Source organism: Scomber scombrus, chromosome 23, assembly GCF_963691925.1.
Source record: "Scomber scombrus chromosome 23, fScoSco1.1, whole genome shotgun sequence".
Classification (NCBI taxonomy): Eukaryota; Metazoa; Chordata; class Actinopteri; order Scombriformes; family Scombridae; genus Scomber; species Scomber scombrus.
Genome location: NC_084992.1, coordinates 16,206,800 through 16,227,921, shown reverse-complemented (window position 1 = coordinate 16,227,921; position 21,122 = coordinate 16,206,800). Strand labels below are relative to the sequence as shown.

At 39.8% G+C, this 21,122-nt stretch overlaps 2 protein-coding genes across 2 annotated transcripts in view; one reads left to right on the top strand and one right to left on the bottom strand.

The window, feature by feature from the left end:
- Positions 1 to 21,122, top strand: part of LOC134005473 (pyruvate carboxylase, mitochondrial-like) — a 279,864-nt gene that overhangs the window by 145,944 nt on the left and 112,798 nt on the right. The gene's annotated exons all lie outside the window — the stretch shown is intronic.
- The window catches only part of LOC134005474 (leucine-rich repeat and fibronectin type-III domain-containing protein 4-like), an 18,876-nt gene continuing 17,207 nt past the window's right edge, over positions 19,454 to 21,122 (bottom strand). The window contains 2 exon segments of the mRNA XM_062444381.1: positions 19,454 to 20,580; positions 20,582 to 20,960. Of these exon segments, the coding sequence (XP_062300365.1) occupies positions 19,606 to 20,580; positions 20,582 to 20,960 (1,354 nt within the window). The 3' untranslated portion in view covers positions 19,454 to 19,605.

Sequence of the window (21,122 nt, the reverse complement as noted above, 5' to 3'; positions counted from 1 at the left end):
ATCAGGTAAATGCCTAAAATATGAAATGGAAAATGTTCCCAAAAATGGTCTTATTTTTTTAACAGAAGCTAGTCACGTAACAGTCAGTCAAAAAGCTAAAATCATCCTTACAGAGATAATTGAATAAGAACTTTGCTGTTCTGTCAGCAGACTGGAAAATAATAATCTAAATGGATTAATATGATCTAATTAAATCACAGAGTGTGGTAGCCATGTTAGTCTTCAAACCTCACATTGTTTTTTCTTGGCCTAAGCAAAGCTAAATGAATACAATGTGCTTCATAAAGTATTTTCATTAGGAATCAACTGCTCTGCCTGAATAACCAAATACTACTTTGCCACTTAAATATTCAAGTAGAATTGCTGTGGGCTATTTCATATTTTTAACAAGTCAAATGCTTTTCTACACAGATGAAATGATAGTAGCAGTGAGATACATGTTATTGTACGTGTCAACCGCTGCAGAAATGTGTGAATAATCACATAAATGTGAGTAAAAATTTGACTGACAGAATACTATTTTGGACATGAAAAGTGCAGCATGAGAAGCAAAGACAATGTTCAAAGAGTTACTGGATAAAATAGGTTTGTTTACTTCTGGGAAATGGTTTGAGCTACTTGGATGGTATGAAAAAAAAACACAAATCAAGTCATTGATGACGGGGAAAAGAATGAATGAGAAAGAAAGTTTGAGGGGGAAATTGAGAATCATGGGAAAGAGTGACATTAAGACAATTGGTGAAATATTTAAAAATGCTTCAGGAGGGCGAGGGATGGAGAGAAAGAGAGAAATTACTTTAGGAGAGTGTCTTGTGTTTTGCCTGCTTTAATGACTGATGGAGAAAAAAAGTCTCTTTTATAATTCTAATGAGTTTATTTATGGCCTACTCTTAGCCAGGTGTTTGGATCAGCTAATGTCTGGATTCATTAATTGTCAATTAAGAGAATCAAGCACAGGCTCCCAATCTAACCGCCCCTCACTACAACCATTAGCAAGTAGAATAACGGTTTGTTGTGTTCAGCTGTTTGACAACAGTCCCAGATAAGTCTGATAAGCCCAGGTGGTTAATTATTTTCTTTCTGTGATAATATAGTATTGGCAGTTTGCATTTCCTTCTGTAATGTGATTCCTGTTATTAAAGAAATTGACGGGATGCAGGGTGGGGGTGGGGTGGGGTGCATAAATAGTGCTCAGATCAATAGAGAAATGAGGGAATATTGTTTAGAGGATCAATGCTTCAGTTCTCAGAGATTTGAGTAATAAGGTGTGCGTTTCCTTGTCTTTGTGTGTGCGAGAGTGTGTGTTCTTGTGAGAGTATAAAGGGATTTGTCTTATTTTAAGTAGACTATGAATTTGAGCTTAATGCTCAGTACTGCTGCTAGGAAAACGAATGCTTTCAACTCAGTAAAGTAAAAAAGGAGGTGGTGGGGGTGTCAACAGTGAGAATGGGGGCAGGAGATGAGTGTTAATTGCATGCTTTATTCTTCTTTTCTTACTCACTTACCTTTCCCCTCTTGGCTGCTCATTCCCTCTCATATCGTTTACTTCATCTTTTTGTTATTACCTTGTTGTTAAATCTTAGCTTCTGCATTTCTCCCCTCTACTTTTCTCTTCTGAAGGAGGAAAAATACACTTTTCATATCAGTGCAGTATGTGTAGTACCACTCATCAATTGATTGATAATACCACAGAAGTCATCAGTAAAATGTGTTAGCATTTATTCCATAAGTATGCTTCATACACATGAAAACACACTACGACATTCTACCATTCAATTCATGTCATTTGTAGAAATTAGTCCCTTTATGCAAACATATTTGATTTATTAAACAACGTACCTACAGTACATCACACCAGTACTCTAAAGGCTTTTTCTTCTATGCAGTTTATCTAAAGGTTTCTATTCATACCTGTTGGGTGAGAGTGTGGGCAACATTAATGATTTCACAACCCTGTTTACACCCAGGATGTTAAATGAATGTAGTGTAGTGTGCAATAATTAGGACTTGTGAATATTGAGAAATGGGGCGGCACAGTGGTTAGGACTGTCTCCTCACTGCAAGGGTTCTGGGGTCGAACCCGCCGGTCGGCTGGGGCACTACCGTGTGGAGTCAGCATGTTCTCACCGTGCCTGCGTGTATTATCTCCGGGTACTCCGGTTTCCTCCCACAGATCAAATACATGCAGCTTAGGTTAATTGGTCACTCTAATTGCCCGTGAGTGTGAATGGTTGTCTGTTTCTATATATGTTAACCCTGTAATGGACTGATGACCTGTCCAGGGTGTACCCTGCCTCTCATCCATTAACAGTTGGGATTGGCCTGTGATCCTCTGTAGGATAAGCACTATGGAAACCGAATGAATGAATATTGAGAAACCCAATTGCTGGGATATTTTCAAACAAATACCACTCTTTCCACTCTTCTTATAAGCCACCGTTACAGCAGACTGTAAAGACCACAAATCAAAGCCAGCGGTGTGTTCCATAAGTGTAGGCAGGATATTGTAGACATGGTTAAAGGTCTTCAGTACAAATTGTCTCCTTTTGTTCATTCCTCTCAGGTTCTTTAAGGGGAAAATTATGTTCAGTCAGGACTTTAAGACTACAATGAGCATCCCAGAATAGTGGTGGACTGTGTAATGACATTGTTCAAGCGGTGATATTTTGGGTGGTGTACAGCACTGTGTTGGTGATACTGTTGGGGTTTATTCTATTTAAAATACACTTGAACTACCACAATGGTGACTGTGCAGGCAGATAAAGGGCTGTGCTGTTTTTGTTCTATTCCCATTTTATTGTTCTATCATTCACTTTTTTAGCAGAATTCTCTAGGTATTATTTATGTTTAGTTTTCTTAACTTTTTCTCGGCTCATGGTTTCATTTTTGTTTGTCAGTCTATGCACTATTCCCTTTCTTGATTTGGTTTCTCTCCTTATTAAATGTAAATCAGGAATGTTTATAGCTTTACCCTAGCCAAGGTTGGCTTGAATTTGTAATGTCCATAGACCCTCCAGTGTGTTGCCAGAGGAGCAGGTGGTTGATCTTGGCTAACCTTTCACTGCTTGGTGTGTGGCTGATGTGAGCGGAGTGAGCAAGAACATTACAGGTTTGCTTTTGTTGCACCTTTTCGTTTGCATTCATCATGTGTGCGTACTAATAAACTACACCGTGCACTGTAAATGATTGTTGACTTGCAGCACATCCACCTCTGAGCTTTTGACTTGCCATCTGTGTGGTTGGAAGATTCAATTATTTTCTGTGAGACTCAATAATTCTAGTTTTCAAATCCAGCAGGACCGAACCCCAAGCACACAGAGCGAACAGGGTCAATGGTTCTGTGGGTGTAAAGTAGTGCTTGCAAGGTTACAAAGTTAGGTGAGGGGTGTGTGTGTGTGTGTGTGTTTGTGTGTGTGTGTGTGTGTGTTGACCTTGCTGCTGTCCTTTTGTAGAATGAAAAACCTTGCAGATGTTTAATAACTCAGTTCACTACATTATTATGGGATTACTAGCAGTATACCAGCAGGCGAGTGACATGCTGGGGTTGAATCTTACTGTTTTAACTTTCAGCAAAAGCTTTACATTTTACTGACATATAGACAATTGACTAGAGTGTATGTATGTTGCAAAGGCAGTATTGCTGCTTTTGTATTTACCCTGCCAGGCAGCTAGATTCATGAGATCATGTGAGAATCCATCTTGTCAGGCTTCAAGTTATGTGCTTGTGTCCAAAGCATGTGACCAAATGTCTTAAACCCAGTTGCTTTGCAAGGTAAGACCATAGGATAAGATTTTGATAGACAGTGAGTTTATTGTTCATCCAATCACCTGCCAAGTATTTTTTTGAAAGTTCATTCTGTTTTCCAAACAGCCGAAAACAACTTCTCAGATGGTTCTATGTAAAAAATCATCTGGCACGTCAGGTTACCTTTATATGACAACGGAAAGCAATTGAGGTAGGATTAATCCCACAGTTTTTCCTCTGCTGTTCTTTTGATTGCACATGGCACAAACAGTTATTTTGAGGTATTCCCTTTGGAGACACACAATTGAAATCTGTGAGCTTGTGATTTGTGAATATGCTTTAAGTACATTTCCACCAAATGTCTTCTGCAACAACAAGAGATATGAGAAGTCTCTTCTCTCAAAATACCAGAATCTTTCTTATGATTGCTGTTACTCATTTCACAGATTGGAGCAAGCTGTGACATCTGCTTTCAGTTACAGAATAAATATTTTATTATTCACATTTTGTACAAGCGATGGGACACAATAGGACTGATTAAAGTTCACCTTTTACTGAACCTTGCATAGATTTCAAAGACTAATCAGTTATTGTTCATGTAGGTGACTGACCTAAACCCTTGGTGCTTGAAATCATGTCAGGGTCTTTTTCAGATGCAAGCCATTCTGTTTACTGTAAGAAAGATGCATAAGCGCACTGCAAAATGACTTCATGATTTATTATTTATTTGCCCAATTACTTGGGGTGGCATCACAAAATTGTAGCCAAAGGCTGGTGTCTTCTCTAAAACAAAAGCAGCGACCTGAAAACGTCTGAACGTCTTTGGAGTGTGCTCAAATCGTGATCAATGACTTCTCAAAATTCAATCTTAAAGGGGACCTATTATGCTAATTTCCAGCTTTATATTTTTTATTCCGGAGCTCTGCATGATTCACAGTTCAAAAAATGTATTTATTTTATACTGGCCCTTTAGGCAGCGCCTCAATTCAGCCTCTCTTTAAGGCCCAGCTCCCAATGTGCCCACTCTGTTCTAAAATGGAGATATTGAGGTATTTGAAGCTCTTTTTTTTCAGCAGATCAATTAGAAATAATGCAATAATGGGAATAGCACAAGCAGAAACAGCCACATTGGTGATGACGTTTGATAAAGAGCTGCAGAAGACCAGCACACCTCCAACATGTGAACAACTTATTTTACTTTGACCTCCTGTGTAATGCAAAAATACTCACAGCATACCAGCTCGACTCAAGTCATGGCTTGGCGTGACTACCCCCCAAAACAATGGGAAGATGCCATAATGTCAGTGGAGTGGAGCAATGAATGCGTTTTGTGCTTGAAGCAGATGACCTTATCAAGAAATCTGACAAAAGCTGACATCAGCTACATATGTTTACCTCATTATTTGACACTTTGGCCATGTTTAATATGAACATCTAACATTGTAACATTATAATTGTGACCAAAATAAGGAAAAGCACAGTAGATCTCCTTCAAATAGGTAGTTCTTCACAGTAGCAAATTATTTTGCATGGTGATTAGTTTATAATTACAGAAGCTTAAGCCAATATTTGGCTATGATGTTTCTGCAATTGTAGCAGGAGACCTCATATCTTTTTATATTAGGAGAGCTAAATTCCAAGTTGAGTAGTTTTCGTTCTCTCAATAGCAAACTGTTTTACTGTAGCATGTGGTGTACTACTGTGAGAAAAGTGCTAAGAGCGGTTCTGAGAAATGTGGCAAGTCAGAATTTTTCATCGAAATAAGATATTTTCTTCTGTATCTTTTGTGCTGGCGCTGGCAAGCAATAGGGCATTGTTAAAGCGTCATTGTTCCCCTTGTAGTCTCAATGCTGCGGATGTTTGACAGCACTTTGATCTTTAACAACCATATCTAAGCTGTGGCTTAAGATGCAACAGATGACAGTATGTATCTGGCATAGCTGCAGATATTATAAACACAGCCCTCACCTCCAGAGACATGAATGACAGGCTATTGTGTCAGCGTAAAAGACCCGAAAATGTATTTTCACACATTTGTTTTTCTTTTGCAGCAAAGGCATTCCTAAAAATAAATCTTTTTCTGACAAGCTTCACTATAGAATGAGTGTCTACAAGTATTTAGTGTCTCCAATGTGCAGTACTGATGTAATACATCATTAAATTAATTCATTTTACCTTGTTCTGCCATATTTAACTTAAAGTTAAGTGATTATTTAGACCGCCTTACATGTATTGGTGCGCACCAAAGAACCAAATGCAAAGTGAAATCTTTTCATGCATTTTGCAAGAATAGTTGTGCACATCCACAACTCAGTTGGCCAAGTGCTGGCGACCAAAGAAAGAAAGCAACAAGCATACAGAACAACAGAACCATACACACTGGAGTAAGAGGTTCATCAATTATTTTACAGTTTTTCAACCAAACACAGGTCTTGTGTGTAAAAAAAAAAAGAAAAGAGAAAGACAGGGGGGAAAACGAAACAGCAATGCAACTGAATTTAAATTGCCCAAGGAATTTCTCTGTTGGTGATCACACTCATGCAATCACTTGGCTAATAAACACAGTATTTCTCTTCATATAAACTGACAATACACAAATATTCACTCCATGTCCTTCTAACCACAGTATCTCTTTCCCCTAAAATATAGTTTCAGTATAGCCTCCACTCAGTGAAGAATGGTGCATTTAGCACCGCCAAGGATACATCGCACCAAGGTCCGAAACATCCACTAGAAGCTAAACACTGAATATTTCATAGTAATAATCTCCTACAGCATTTGGCCTTTAGGCATAACTAGATAAGGAGCAATGTTAAATTGCTTACTGGCCAGTGCTGTCCAACTGAAAAGCTAAAAGACTTTCTGTCAGCAGTTAGTCCCAATTATAGCTCAGCTGAGACTCCCAATGGCTTTAAAGCTGTTTCTGAAGCAGAGTCCTTAAAACCAAATTTGCTCCTTAAGGTGTCTTTTCTGTATGTCTTGGGGAACCTTGGTGAATGGGTGTGACTTATATCTCAGTTTGGATCCCAGTTGTTCTGTAATCATCAGAATTAAGGCCAGGGGCAAAGTTGTAGAAAATAATTGCTATTTTGTCATATTTTGGAGCTACATCCTGAAGTGTGATCGTCTTTGGCTACCTCTACAAGGAACAAGGAAAGTGTTCTATCATTTAGAGATTTGTTGAAACATTAATGTGGCTGTTAGAATCACTAGTATTTGGGGAAATTTACATACAACTCTCTTAGGTTTTTAGTGTTGGTAAATGGTGTTTGTTCAGAGATGGGAGTGGATCTGTGGGGTTTTATTGTCACTAATTGAGTAGCCACAAAGGCAAATGGAATATATATGTATATAATTCAGAAGTGAATATGGTGAAGCAACATGCGAAATGTGTAGTTTGTTCCTTTATGTTTTGCTGTAATTCACTGATAGTGTCATTCCTAGTATCCTGGCGTGTGGACTACTGTGGTTTACCTTGAACCAGCTGACACCCAGGAGAGAAGCACTGCTGTGCACAGGGTACCTTCAGTTTTTGTGTGTAATACAGTTTATTAGCAGAGCTCAGAGTAACACATTTGTAGCTAGCTGTGTTAAATGTGTAAGCTGTTTTAAAGAAATTGTTTCAAACACAAACAGTAGAAAATCTGAGGATCTAAAAACAAAATAGTTCTATTACAGTCGCTCAAATCAGCGAGTAGCTGTGTATGTCTTCATTCCTTTCATCTTTCTGCTTTTTCCTATATGACATCTGCCTTTTCTTCTGTGTTCTGCACTCTTTTGCTTTCCTACCCTCTCTTTTCTTCCCACCCCCATTGATCACATTCAGCAAGAAAGCCTGAAAGAAGACACCCCACTGTATTTATCTCTTTCTCTGTTCAATGTTTCTTACACACATGTACACACACCAAGGTCTCCTACATGTCACACTCCCAGAAAAGGAGCCACACAACATCACAAGATGAGAAGGGTTACAAGATTTCACTCCTTCCTTCTAATCAGGAGTCTGAAGGGAGCCTGTGGAGATGATGAGTTGGAGAAGTAGGTGGTAGCATCGCCACACAGAGGACAAGAAAGAGAGAATGAGGAGTGAAAAATGATGAAGAGGGCAGGAAGCTCCCTTTTCATTTCTTGTTCTAGGTAAAAGAGAGTGAAGAGGAGATGGGCAGTGGGTGGGATGTTGAGAGGAGTAATGATGAACAGGAGAGGCCCTGTGGCAAAGTAAGAAAAAAGAGGGAAAAGGCAAAATCTCACCTGGGACTAAAAATTAGTGAAGGGGAGTTTTCAGGAATAAAAGAAGTGAGAGGGGGAAAAAATGGAGCATAACGAAAGGAAATTGTGTGAATGAAAGCTACAGAGGTGGAGGGGTGAGGAGAAAATATAAGTTGAGGATGCAACTCGCTCAAGATTCTTTAAGAGAAGCTGTCAGCGAAGTGATGTGCTCCTTCGATTGCAAGAGAAGACACAAGGTAGATGAAGGAAGTTGTCAGAGGTGAAAGAGATTGAAGGATAGAGGTTGAGGAAACAACTGCAAACAACCATAGGACCAGTGTGAGCGAATACTGAGTGGAGCATATTGAGGAAAGGGACAGAAATTGGATAAGCGGCAAGATGGAAAGCAGTTGAAATTAGTGGGGAGCGACCAAGAGGAGAGGACAGGCAAGATGCAAGTCCATGCAAGACTGGAATCAAGGGTATATAATGGAAAGTAGAATCCAGGTTAAAAATGTCTGACTTGCTATATGCTTCATGTAAGAAATTCACTATCTGACACCACTTTCTATACTTTTTCCCCCTTTAGTTTGGTCACTGACATTGTTTGATTTCTTAAACATGATTTTAGTTGGTATATACCCATGGAAATCTAATCTTAAATTGCGTGCCTATTCAAGGAAATGTGTCTGATGCAAGTGAGAAATTGTGTTATGCAAGTGTCATAAACAGTCTTAAATGAGCCCTGCAGTTTTAAACATGTTCAAATTATGTGTAGGAATTTGTGGGAATTAAACCTTGAGAGAAAAACAACAGTTTACAATGGTGGTAGTAATTACAGTGATGATGACAAAAAATGTTTCAAGCTTGAACAGTAACTGCTTGAGCAGTGACAGGCCCGGAGAACTGGAAAGCTTTTGGGAGTTTAATTCTATACAAAACAACACACTTGAACAAATCGTGTTGGCTGTCAAGTATATTCAAATTTTAAAAAGGGGGCACTCAATTATTACCATTAAAATTGAAGAATTCTTTAACTTTGAATAATAATTGGAAAGGATACGTCTCAAAACTGACCTACTAGCAGTTGATTACATCCTAAAAGCCACACAGTCATTAGGGTCAGGTGTGTTATAATGGCCCACTGTGACAAATTAGAGAATTATCACCCATCGCTCTTCAGTTCCCATAGTTCTGTATAACTTTTTTGTGTTTTTTAGTGTGGCTCATTGTTTTGTTTGGTTTGGTTTGTTTTTCTGCCAATCATCTTCATCTCCAAGCAGCTTTTTTCAGCAGAAAAAGCTCTGATAATCCAGCTGTATACCTCCTATCCAGCACCAAACAGTAGACAGGCAAAATAAGTGATTTTGTGGTGAACATAAAGGGGCATGTGTAAATGAATAGTAATGTTGGTCCATGTCTGCTGGATGTGTAATTTTACAACATTTACTAATACGTTCACCATAACAACTTCATCAGGTGATTTTTTTCTCAGCTTGTTCCATTGCCCATGTGGCAACAGTCCATGCAGGTAAAATTGGATTTGTTCGTGTTTGTTTGAGTGGTGGCACCTATTTAAGATTCACTGTAGGGCTGCGATTACGATTGTGATATAATAAACAAAATGGTGTCATGAGTTTATCATTACTAGACAGACATTGACTAGACAGAGACTGAGGGCAGTCTTCGCAGTATCTCTGCTCATGGTGCATAGATGACCAAATGTTCTCACGCACACATTTATTAAATTGAAGTGAATCGCAGTCTCTTTTTGCGGTTATATAAGTGCACAGGCTGACATCGCAGTTGCAATTGTGATTCGATTAATCATGCATCACTAATTCACTGCATACAAGTACAAATGTGTCATGAATGGGTCCCGGTGTTTTATAACCACCATATCCAACTCTTACCAATACACTATATACTCTTTCAATGGTAGACCACTCCACAACTCCCACTGATCCTGCCCATTCAGCCGTGTAAATGACAGGTTACTTCATGTAGCTCAATTGGTAAAACATTTACTGACACTGCCGCAGTCGGGGGTCCCATTCCTTTAGTAGCTCAATAGGTAGGTTAGAGGGTAAGGTGACACTAATACTGCTGGAGGGTTTCTGTTCCAACTGGGATAAAAACATGTGCACTCTTAATGGTGCAGGGCACGTTGGATAAAGGCACCTCTACTGTATGTTCTGCTCCTGGGTGACTATTTTTCTCAGTAGTGGGACAAATCTGAGTACCAGCAAAAAGAAGCATGAATAACAGTTAAAGGGCCCATTTTAACGACTTTAAAAAGAATGTTTCAAGTCTAGACGTGTGCTCAAAGAGAGAAAGAGGATAAAGAGGAATGATTGTCACTGAGGTGACAATAAAAGAAGTGTGGTAATCAATGTCTCTTGATGAAATGTTCTCTTAGTCAGTGGCTGAATGAGGGAGTAAGCTGAAGAGGAAGAAGAGAGGAAAATATGTGTGAATGAGGTGAAAGAGAAGGCTGCTGAATGGGAAGACATTTTGTTGTTTGTTTCACTTTGTTTTAAAATCAGAACTTTTTGCGTACATTATAATATACATTAATTCACTATAAAGACCTCACTTAGATGTATGACTTTTAAATGTATATAAGCATTGCCTCACATTTCTATACATGTAATCGTTTAGATAGTCCAACCAAGGAGTGCAAAACTTTTGCTACGTCAACGGATGAGAAATGGGAGGAAAAGTTGGAAAATATGGAGAAAATTATTAAAAAGAATAAAATGGAGAGGGACAAGGACAGATGGGCAAAAATGAAATGCCAAATCTTATTTGAGTGCAATGGTAAAAGCAGAGAGAATAATTTTAATATTAAAATGTGTGAGTGGGTTGGTGGGGGCACTGATATAGTAGCAGAAATGTGGAGTGACGGCAAGAGGCATATTAAAATTATATGGGAAAAGGAGTTAAAGGGAGGAAAGGACACAAGGAGATTAGAAAATAAGCTTAATATTCTTCTAGGGAAGCCGACACCAAAAGGCAAAGAATATGTTCTTCCAGTCAGGAGAGCAGAACAAAACGAGTGAAAGGCAGCTCGAGCGAACTAGCAAAACAATAAAAGATGCGAACAAAGTAGCACGAGAGGGCAGGAAGGTCAGAGAGAAGTGAAGATTAGGAGGGAATGCACTGAACAAAAGACTGAATAAGAAGTCATTGGAGGTGAAGAAGAGCGCAAATTAGATAGAGGGATAAATTAAAGATTGTGGTAAGACAGTGTGAGAGGGAGGCAGAGGGAGAGAGTTTGCAGAGAGAATAAAAAAGAAAGGAAATGATTCATGAAGGTGAAGCCTTTGCACAAGGCTGAGTCTTCTATCATTTTAGCACTTCTCCAGGATGAACATTGTTTCTCCTCCTTTGTCTTCTCTCTTTGTCTCTTTCACTTCTCTCATCTCTTACTCCTCTATCTATTCTCACATCTGTTCCTTCAAGGTGCTCTGTGTAGCATGTCATTATCAAATTAACTCTGCTACCTTGGAGTAATCAAACACACCACACTGTAGCTGAGACTGTGTCTCTGTGTCAAGTCGCTAATAGTCAGTTTTACACCAATCAGAAGCCTGCCTCCAATTCACCATCTTTCAGTATTTCTAGTTATTTTTTTTATTTTTTTTTTAAATGATCAGGATAAAAGCTGATCCCCTGTAGCACAAGAGATGGGGATGCAAATGATTATTTTCCTTCCATCTGTTGCTGTTGTAGCCTAGTTCTCCACCTAACTCTCTTGGTCGATTTCCCCATTTGCTGCAACTCCCATTTCTCCCCCCTCTCTTTGCTCTCCTATCTCCAATCAATCTCTTTATCTACCTCTCTTCGGTTATCGCTCTACTTCTATCTCCTCATCTTTAAATCCTCTTTCCTGTCTCTATTTTTCTCTGTCATCCTCACCATGCTGTGCTAAGTTGCTGAGGAGTGACACTGAAATAATGACATGCCTTCAAATCTGATAGTTACAGTTGGGTCGACAGTGTTTACTGTTCATGTTCAATACAGCCATACTTTAGCTATCAACCTTCATTATTAGCTCTCCTGACAATCTGTAGTCATCATCTAAGCCTCATTTCCCTCAAGTCTTGTTAACCATACTTGCAAACAGAAAAAATAATTAAATACTAGACAGAAATGGCGATTAGTGTCAGGCTTGTTATGGATTCTATATGTTGAACGTTCAGAGTAGGATGTTAATTTGAAGATTCCTATAAAAATGGTAGCTAGTGATGGCACTGCATTACAGACAGAATATAAAGAACAAACAGCAGTGATATATGAGGGTTCATTAGCTCATACAGGGACGTAGAGAATCAGAGCTGTCAGCTCCAGAGACAAGAGGGGATAAAAATGATGAATCAGCATTTCATTATACAGGCAAAAGTCTGAAAATTGAATCTCTAAATCTACTGTCATGTAATGGTTTTCTGCCATGTTCCCCAATTTCAATGTGACAAAATAAAATGGCACAGCGGCAGTTTGCTTATACCCAGATGACATGCACATATGGTAAAAGAACTGTCATTATAGAGCAAGGCTTTTTTCCCACTGTAAAATGCTTAATTTAGGGTCATGATTCAAAATAATGCTTTATTTTTGTAGATATTAGTTGCTTGGAATTAAACTATCTCACACTGTCATATAACTTCACATTCAATATACAATTTCACCTAAAGCTACTACATTAAAGCATTACGTGCATATTTGAAGCTTTTGTGAGCAGACACATTTCATTTTACATTCCTACGATAAAGGTTAGTTAGAGAAACTTTTACAATGTTCACAACAACATACAGCTATTGATGAACTGAATATTTAACTATATGGAACATCAAAGCATTTAACATGAGATCTTAAACTGCGTCTCCTTTATTACATATGGCCTTTAATATGTTAGTGTGTTTGATTATATCCTTTTACAGTATTACAAGTACATCTTCTCAGTGGAGTTGTCCCTCTAAGTTAAAATGTCAATTTTATTCAGCTGTGTTGGACTCTTTGTTACTGCTTAAAGGCCTGAATGAAAAGAGTTACTTATAAAAAAAATGTTGTTGGTTTGTTGTCATCATTTGATGTGATGTTCTGAGTACCTTTGAATGTGCAAATATTAGGGGTGTAACAAATAACCAATATGAATCAGAAATCATTTTTAATTTAAAAGATGCAAGTGCATCAATACACAGACCCCTGGATTGATCTAAATGTACCATGAACCGGCCGATGGCCTGATTACAAAGTTATGAATGGGTTTAATGTATTTGCTATGCTGTTGAAAGCTCCTTCAGTGTCTACAGCCATCTCTCTCTCTCATCTCTTTCTCTCTCGCTCCCTCTCTCTCTTTCAAAACTCTCACAAGACTTGTCGCAGTAATGTTAAGATAGCACTAGATAAAACGGTTGCAATAATAAAGAGTGCAAAAGAGCACTAACTGTAATGACAACGATGTGAGCATCCACACAATGAACTATAACGTCCTCTAAACAGCAGTGTCAAGCACGCGCTGCGCGTTCCAGCTGCATCTGCAGCTGAAGAAAATTGATTATTGATGTTTCTGCTGTACGTTGTACAGAGAAATAAAAGAAAACCTGAAGAGTTCAGAGACAGGATTCAGTATGTCGCTCAGAAGTATTTCGGGACACTAGTTTCTGTGATGTTTCAGTATTTACAGACCAAACTGACCCAACCGACAGCAGCAGATGTTGAAGCCCGATGTGTAAAAGTGCACCACTGTAGCAGTAACGGTATGAGCACAGAGCTGAAGTCTAAAAGATCCACTAACTTTGTTGTTTTTCACATTATAATAGTGAACAAAGTTCCAGCATCTTTGTATAATAAAGAGAGACAAACCTATCTAAATAAATCACCTCTGGGAGTCATCCTGCTCCAATTAACAGCGTGTCAGTCCGTGGTGAGAAAGGAGCAAAGCTGCATCAAATAAATAGTCATCTGTCAGTGTCCAAAATTAAAATGATATTTGCAGGCTTTGAAGTTTTACTGTAAATGTCAGGCTGGATGCAGAGTTTAGGGGAAGGATTTTGATTGGCTGTGAGTGTTTTTATCATTAATCAAATCGCTCTGAAAGTGACCCAACAACATCGTTTTCCACTGTCATTGTCATAGTTGTTGTGTTTATTCCACCATCCACTTGAGTTCAAACTATATATTTATAGTTATCATCCTAGTTATAGTTCTTGGTGTGGACAGACCTTTATTGTTGCTGTTGCCATAACTCTCTTGTGTTGGCTCAAGCGCTTATGACATTACAAAATTAGGCAAGGGATAACTTGAAATTGTGTTATTATAATTTTCCTCCTCAGTAGCAGGCTCATTGTTCTCTGATCTGAGCCTACACAGAACTCTCCAAATGTTTTATTTCTTTCACCTTCTTTACTAGTTTCTTTGGCTCTAATTTGTGCCAATTGTGAAGATTGAATATTAAGTTTGTTTTCAATATATTACAATAATAAACACAATGACATGGTTCTGAACTCATACATGTCAAAAGTAATAAAATAAACTATTTGACGGTAAGCAATGCCACATTTATAGGATTGACTTATGGTAATGTATATATAAAATTAATGTCTACTTTAAACAAAGAACTGTATCAGATTGCTTCATATGCCATCCAATCATACCAAATTGAATCGTACCGGATCATTCCATTTAAAAATGTATCATCCCCATGTATCTAGATACGTATTGTATCGTCTTATATTGGAGAGATGCAAACCCCTAGCAGATATACTGTTTCTTTCATAGCACAGTGTAACATGTTGCAGAATTTGTCTAACTGGTTTCTAGTGCAGAAAGTGCTGAGGTCTGATGCATCCTAAGTCAGCAGTTACTCCAGCATACTGCAGGGAAATGCATCACCCCCTTGATCATAACAGCACATGTCAGAGGAAGATTGGTTAAAGGCAGGCAAGCATACACACACACATGTGCATGGAGAAATATGCCAATCCTACTGCCATAAGGTTATCTTGTGGCATGTAGAAAAGCATTGTGTCCTTGTGTGTGTGTGTGTGTGTGTGTGTGTGTGTGTGTGTGTGTGTGTGTGTGTGTGTGTGTGTGTGTGTGTGTGTGTGTGTGTGTGTGTGTGTGTGTGTGTGTGTGTGTGTGTGTGTGTGTGTGTGTGTGTGTGTGTGTGTGTGTGTGTGTGTGTGTGTGTGTTAGTTTGTACGTTACTCAGCATTTTATAATTAGTCAAATTAGGCCAGGGTTTTGCCTTTGGCAAAGAAAGCAGTGGGAGGGGATGTGTTGTGTTGTTATTGCCCGTCACACATTAGTACACATACACAGGCCCACACACACACACTGTTTCTCAAAGGTGACTATCGCACAGATTCGGCCCTGCTTTTAATGTGGCCACTTATGAGCTTCAAACCATATTGCCCTCTAACCCGACATCCACACAAACACACATTTTCTGTCTTCTCTCAGTTGTTTATTTCCTCTAGTCTCACTGTTCATGGTCTCAAATTAGGATGCTGGTCTACTATTCTGGCAATGTCTAATGTTTGAAGCTAAAGAAGCAAGAGAGCAAATTAACCCTTTACACACGCACACACACCCACACCATTTATGCAGTCCCTCTGCGGTTAAAGCATCTTTTATCCTGCCTGGTAATAAATTGTGGTAAGTTCTTATGTGACAAAAAATCACCAATGCACACACTCTGACCACATTGTGTTTGTCTATCCCCCCCCCCCCCCCCCCCCCCACACACACACACACACACACACACACACACACACACACAAACACACACACACACAAACACACACACACACACACACACAAACACACACACACACACACACACACACACACACACACACACACATTCGGAAACAAGCCATGGATATATGCAGAGGTACTCACAGGCATATGCACACCAGCACACACTGAAACACAATGACCTCCCCTCTCGCTCATATCTCTCCCTCTTTCCCTTGCTCATCATCATCTATTTGTCCATCTCTAGGTGTGTCAGCAGTCTCATACCCCCCCCCCCCCTTCTCTCTGGGTCTTTCACACACTACTTCCATCTTGGGCATTTAGCAGTGTCTGCAAATGCTGTAGTTAAATAGAAAATGAAAACATGCAAGAGGAGAGGTAGATAAAAAACACGGAATACGATGAAGGGCATTTAAAAAAAAAGATTGTCTGGCTTTCCTAACTCTCTTTTTCTCTTTTTGCCTTCCTGTATGATGTGTGGCTTTATTTTCCTTAAGTAAATCTTTTTCACTCTCACATTAAATAGTAATTTTATTTAAAGTGTTTTTGTAGTCATCCATTTTAGAATGAAAACCCCAGTCTGCAGCTCTTTTCAGCATTTAACCACTCCCATACGCCTCCTAGTGGAGGAATGCTGGGTACATCATACTACATCTAGTCAGGTATATCCCAGGAGGAACTCAGTGACGTGGCTGCCTTGCTTCATCTGTTGTCAATGTGACAGGTAGAAAGAAAATGAATACATGAATGGAAGTCTTGGTTTGCTAGTTCATGTTTTCCACCTCAGTGCTGTCCTTTTCATCTGCTCATTTATATTTTTAGAAGTGTAATTAGCTGTGTTCAGTTGCAGATCATTGCAAGCTCACATCTTTGCTTTGCTGCTAAATTAAGTATTAAAACTCAATTGCAGGGAGAACTGAAGTAGGTTTGTAATTCTTACATTAGACTTTCTAAAGCCTGCAGATACAGTTGATAATAACAAAGCATCAGAATCATGATCCATTAGTCTGACAGCTTTTAGTTGCTGCTCTCAATCTGTTTGTTGTCACTTCAGCTCTCTCTCCACTATGGTGTCGTATCAAATCAGATCTTTGTTTACTTGGATGTTTTTGTCTTTCTAAATTCATTTGTATCCCTCCCTGGAACTTCTTTCACTGTTTGCTTCTCTTTCATGCAATGTTTTTCTCAACTCAACTTTTCTACATCTTATATGCTGTTCCAAATTACCTCAAGAAGGGTAACATCATCCTTGCCTTTTGATCAACTCTGCAGACTGAAGTGATTTTTGAAGTAAAAAACATGTTTTTCTGCACACACACGCACACACACACACACACACACACACACACACACACACACACACACACACACACACACACACACACACACACACACACACACACACACACACACACACACACACACAGTCCCAGTTGATCCTTCTGTGGTCAAAGCATATTTTATCCAGCCTGGTAATAGATTGTGGTCTGACCACATTGTGTTTGTCTCTCCCTCACACACCCACCCACCCACCCACCCATGAGCTGCCCTGAGCTCAAACATTTTCATCAAAACAGATTCAAAAACACATTGAAAGTACATTTTAAAAACACACAAACACAACACCTAAGGTTCCTTGTGTTAATGAGTCAGTCTCTGTTCCATACATGTAATTTTTATTATTTATATCAAGTCCAGAGAACAATATTGACTTTGGCAAAATGAAATAAAAACAAAAAGGAAACAACAGTAATGGTTAAAAGTCATCATTATTAATGTAATTGGCTCTGTTTTATAGGCATCTGTTTACATGTATCTGTGTTCTGGGGTGTGTGTGTGTGTGTGTGTGTGTGTATGTGCTTTCCAGTTTGTTTGTTATGTGCTGTGTGTGTGTGCTTCTTCAGTATCTGTTTTTATTTTTATTTTTCTGCTTAGTTGTCATCAACATTTTCTGCTCTAATCATGAAGATTTTTTGTGTAAAACAAAAAATCACACATTTTGTATTTTGTATTCGATCCTAACATCACCCCCCAGAAAACTTTGAAAAACAGAAACACATGGTGCGACAAGTAACATCATTTTATATATATACTATATATATATGTACTTTCAAGTTTTTCTCTTCATTTTTTTTTCTTTTTGATGAAAGTTAGGAGTCTCTGTGGTCTGTGCCAGTGGATCAGTCGTCCTATTACACGTTTCACAAAGTCTTCTAATGAACACTTCCTAAAGGTTATTGGCTTTCATAGTGGCTCTGTCTTTTAACTGGTTCCTTTCAGAAAACATTCACTGTTTGGATTAAACATGAATCCATGTGGCACAAAGGAGTCTCAAATCTCAAAAATGAATTTTTAAGTAGTCGCTTTCTGACCAAGCTGCACAAATTGTAATTAATTCAGGTTTTGGTAAAATGTCTTTTAACACTTTACTCTTACTTCATTTTCAGTGATCCTTAAGACCTTGTCTAATCTTTTACTTTTAGGTCTTTCTTTTTTTTTTTTACAGCATGTTCAGAAAGCGGAACAACTTCTAAAACAGTAATGGTTGAGTCTGTCTGGTTGACTGGATTGCCCCTCACAAACATTCATATACATGTGCGCACTCGATCACACACACTCACACACACACACACAGGCACACATACATCGCATCTTGTCCCTGACCCATCAAGGCATGCATACTTATGCACCCATTAGCATTATTCATGTGTTTGGTCCTATCATCACACATCCAAAATGATCACATCTTTCAGAAATGCACACACGCACATGTTTCCCCCATACACCCCCTTCTCCTTCATTTTGTAATACGCATCAACTCCATTGTAATCCCAATGTCTTTCTTTTAATAATGTCTGTGCTCCACTCGCTCTATCCAGCTCATATCGATTGATCATGTCCAATGCACACAGCTCTGTATTTATGCTCCCATAATCCGCAGGCACGGCAAGCCAAAATCATTGAGCAGCCACAGAGGACACATAAAAGTCACATTCATTGTGTTTTGGAAAAGAGTTTCAAAATTGGCATCCGTTTTGGAGTCCAAAAAAAACCAAACAAGATGACAAAGCAGAGTGAGCTATGTCGTCCAAATCTTTTTTCTTTTTCTTTTTTTTACGGTTGTGTTTTTGTCCAAGAGGAGTGTTTCTCCAGTATTACGGATAGTGTAGTTGTTTTTGATCCAGTGTAAACCCTTGTGTTGTGGGGGCTGGAACTCTGGAGAGTTGAAGTGTTAGCAAGAGTCTGCTTCTATTAGTGTATAGGCTTTACTGAGATCCATGCTGAGCTCACACTATCTCCGTCTCTGCTATATAACCTTTGTTCTGTTTGTCTATTGATGTTTTCCCTTCTTTGATTATGTCTCTCCTTCTCTTTACGTCTATATATATCACTCACATAGTCTGTTCATACAATTGTCGCTCTGTCTAGATTTTAGTTATATTTCTTTTGTTACTACTTTCTTTTCTATCTTGTGCGTGAGCTCAACCTCAAGTATTTAAAGACATTTTTAAAACTGTCCCGTTATATTTCACCCCCTTTTGCTGTCACATCTTTCTCCCCACTTATTCCCTTGCCCGTAAGCCTTCGGGTCAGCTAACGAGAGCCTGTTAAGAATCTTCACCTCACTTCCAGGTACACTCTCTTGTCTCCTCTCCATTTTTCTTGACTTCTCCCCTGGCTAATCAAGGACTGTACAAGTCATTTTACTCTTCCTTCTCCCTCTGAACTCACAACCTTCCCTCACAAATCACTTCATCTTCCCTTTCTGGCTTTTTCGTTTTTTCCCACTATCTCCACCTCTTAGCCCTGTTCAAATCCCATTCAACTGTACTCTTTTAGAACCCTTTATCCCTCTTAACTTTCTTTATATTTCTTTCTACCTCGAACTACACAACACTTTCTTCCAGTTCTTCAGCACTCCTTCCATCCTTTCCCTTCTCCCTCCCCCTGTCTTTTACACTGCTCCCCTTCCCAGTAGTGATCCCGGTGTTAGAGTTGGAGTTGGTGGTGTTGTAAGCGTGGATGTATCCCCGTTGTAACTGACAATGGGCTCCATATCCGCCGCCGTTTTCGGTCTCGTCACTCGTTGTCGAGGAAGTCGTGCTTGTCGTAGATGAGCACTGCACCAGCATTCCATGAAGTGACTGGCTCCGCCTCGTCCAGATCACGCTCAGCCGCTTGGCGTAACTGACAGCACCATAGCGCTTGGCAACAGTCGCTGCTGCATCAGTCGCTAAGGCGACGGAGGAGCCCATATCCAGTGAGTGCCGCCGTTTACTAACTGTCCCACAGCTAGGATTTAGAGGGGATACAGGGCTCTGATAAGCCTGAGAGGAGTTCCATTTGTCTCTGCCTCTAGGAGGGATTCTCCAGTCCAAGAGATCTGAGTCTCTCAGGGGTGCAGCCAGAGAGAAACTGGCACGATTGGTCAGTTCTCGCTCCAGACGGGGTCTTGGGCGTTCCCTGGAGCGAGACTGACGGGGCAGGGTGGATGGAGGGGAAGGGGAGTAGTAGAGGGGAGTTCTGTCACTTTCTGGGGTGTATGGCGGCGCCTTCTCCAGCTTCCTCTGTCTCACCACCAAAGCCATCTCCCCTCCTGTCCCCGCCATTGTAGAAACCACTCCCCCAGCTGAAAGAAACTGCTCCAGGTTGACTTTAGGTTTGGGCCTGGGCTTTGGAGGGAGTTTCGGAGGCAGAGAGGAAGCAGAATCGGCTGCTTCCTTCTTCTTTTCCTTGTCTTTGTCCTTGTCCTTGTCCTTCTCCTTCTCCTTCTCCCCACCTCTCTTGGTAGGCAGACCATTGGGTAGGACCACCATCATCATGTCCCCTGAACCATTTGATTGGTAGCATCCACTACTGTTCCCCCCCTTTGTCCCCCGACCCTACACCTCCTCCTTGACAGCAGGCCCCGCCTCCTGCCTCTGTGTTGCTGTTGTGACATATCATGTGGTCGCCATGGTTGCACACTCGGTGGCGAACCATTAGCGCCACAGTAAACACGAGTAGGGTGACCACAACAACGCCACCAACCAAAATAGTGAGTGTCCCTCCCAGGAAGTGGGCTTGGAGAGAGCGGCACGCTGGGTAAACATCCTTGGTGGAGAATGTGGTACAGCCCAGGACTTTTGTTGCTGCTAATGATGTGACTGTGTCATCAAAAATGGCCAGCACGCACAAGTTATAGTCCACTCCCGAAGCCAGGTTCTTCAACAGGAAACGGTCGCTGGTGGATGGCAGGATTCTAAAGAGAAGGAAAATAAACAAAAAGTACAGTTCAGTGAAATATGTGCACAGGATCATTAGGGAGTTAGTTAAATCTTATCTGCAGTTACTGGAAGCATAGCCCAAATATTCGTGACTATTGTGGAACAAAAGAGGAAAAGGTTGCATATTGGAAAAGGAG